The 2,185-nt window shown below is 35.1% G+C and overlaps 1 protein-coding gene across 1 annotated transcript; it reads right to left on the bottom strand.

The window, feature by feature from the left end:
- On the bottom strand, nucleotides 1-1,916 carry LOC145829303 (dol-P-Man:Man(7)GlcNAc(2)-PP-Dol alpha-1,6-mannosyltransferase-like). The gene has a single exon (XM_082937066.1). The coding sequence runs from the start codon at nucleotides 1,891-1,893 to the stop codon at nucleotides 385-387; it is 1,509 nt and encodes a 502-aa protein (XP_082793192.1). The 5' UTR covers nucleotides 1,894-1,916; the 3' UTR covers nucleotides 1-384.
- Between the last annotated feature and the right edge of the window lie 269 nt (nucleotides 1,917-2,185).

Raw genomic sequence — 2,185 nt, forward strand, 5'->3', positions numbered from 1 at the left:
TAATTACTTTATTTTGAAGAGAAATGTTTATTTTACAACCATTGTTTTAATAGGAATATATATAGTTAAACTTGTTGCCTAAATAAAGCTATTTTAAAATGAAAATTTTAATTTCAAAAGAAAACTAAACAATAAAAAAACACTAAGAATATAAATAAAACACAGTACAGTACTGAAAAATAAATTGACTAATGATAACAATTATCTTATATTTTTAGTAAACACTTAGTATAATTTTTAGTAAATATAAAATATATTTACTTTTCCCTTGGTAAGTTTCTTGAACACAACTATATTTCTGTTTCTTTAAAACTTAACATGATTGTCCTAAACTTAACTTAATAATACCTACTTATAATGAAAACAAAATCACACTCATAAAGTTCAATTGTGTTTGTTGTAGTAATCAAACAAGTTTTTCCTCTTCCACAAAGCAAGAGCAGTCTTTAGCTTGGGACTCGGCATGTACTTCCAAGGAGAAAAAAACGAAAACTCAGCATCCCACATATTTCTCAGTTCGAATTTTCCTGTGAATACTCGAGCAGTGTCAATCAACGTGAAGTATTTCTTCCATTCCTCCAAACTGTCACCTTCCCACTCTGCAATCACATGAGTAAACTGAGTGTTGTGGCGTAACTGTTCAAAATTGAGCCCTTCTGTCTTGTCATATCTCCAATGAGGACACCCCTCACCAAACCTGCTCACTCCTGTCTGCGCAGCCATGTTTCCAATGTGGACAGAAACCCTTTCATTCTCATTACAGTTGACTTTCTGATGCATTTTTGAGAAAATTTCACCTCCAGGATAGTTGTAAGTGCTTGCAACTGTAAACACTATTCCTAATATGAAGTTCAGAATAATTAATGAAATGCTACCCAAATGTACAAGGCTATGCCAGTTAGACTTAAACCTCTTCCTGTGCAGTGAAGCATATACTCTTGATGCAATGGCATTCATCAAAGGTATTGTGTATATGATAAACCTCAGCTCTTTGTGGGGTAAAACTGAAAACACTGTAATGAAAACTGCAGCTGGGACAAAAAACCAATGGCACCTTTTAAAGTCCTGTTTTAGGGCCCAGGGAACAAACAGGTAAGAAGTAAGAAGTGAGCGCGGAAGGGCTGAGGTTAGGTACCAGTGCCAAGGAGAAGTTCCCCATTCAGAACTCTTGTTGAGAATGACGTTGAAGTACATTACTTCCAGTTCAGGAAAGGCAAGTCTGCCCCACATGAGTGAGTCTACAACTACTGTTAAAAACAGAGCTGTGCAACCAGCTAACATGATTGTTGGAATGTAGCAATAATTCATAACAAACTTCTCATCAGAAAAACAGTAAAGGAAGCACACACCAAAAAGTACCACAAGCTCAAACCTGAAAAAGATGCAAGCAAGGGCCGCATACCAAATAAATCTTTTGTAACTTCTGTCAAGCCATGCGGAGTAGCCATGCAACATCAAAACTAGTGCAAATATATTTGGCAGAGGTCTTGTGGCGTAGAAAAGTAGATGAAATTGTGAAGCAGTTATGGCAAGAAAGTAGTGGGAAGCTACACTTCCAAACCTGCTGCTGATAGACGCCTTCAACTTAACCAAGCCGGCAGTAATCAGGCCACCAAGTATTGATCTGCAGGCAAACAGCAAACAAACTTTGTCAAATTGCACAAACTGTCTGACAAACTCAACAGGATACCCGATAAGAGCAATAAGTAGAGGGCCAATGAAAGTCCTTGGGACTACACCAGGAAATTGGTGGTGGTCATACTCTGACAAGTTTTGTTTGTGAACAAGAATGTCATGCATGGCTTGAACATTAAAGCTTTCCTCCACTTTTGTGTACGGGCATAAAGACAGAAACATGAAAGCCTGCAAGCAGATTATGTACAACAGCAGCATTTTAAATTAAAAGAAGTATTTTAATATCTAGAATCTGTTGATTTATTTTAGTGTTCCTTTTTTTAATGTAGTTGATGGAAGTACCTTTTGAAATATAAAAATCAAAAACATATATTGTTAGTTCTACTTTAAATAGTTAAATTTCAGTAGTCCATCAAGCCAAAAAAATGTATTAAAATAAAACAAAAACATAAAAAAATAGAAAGCAGTTTTTAGTATTTTGTTACAGAAAACTAGTAGTAGACAATTACAACAACAATTTGAAGCTAATTACTAGAAAGTAAAAATATTC

This window comes from Thalia democratica, chromosome 2 (genome assembly GCF_965202585.1).
Source record: "Thalia democratica chromosome 2, ktThaDemo2.hap1.1, whole genome shotgun sequence".
In the NCBI taxonomy this organism is placed as follows: domain Eukaryota; kingdom Metazoa; phylum Chordata; class Thaliacea; order Salpida; family Salpidae; genus Thalia; species Thalia democratica.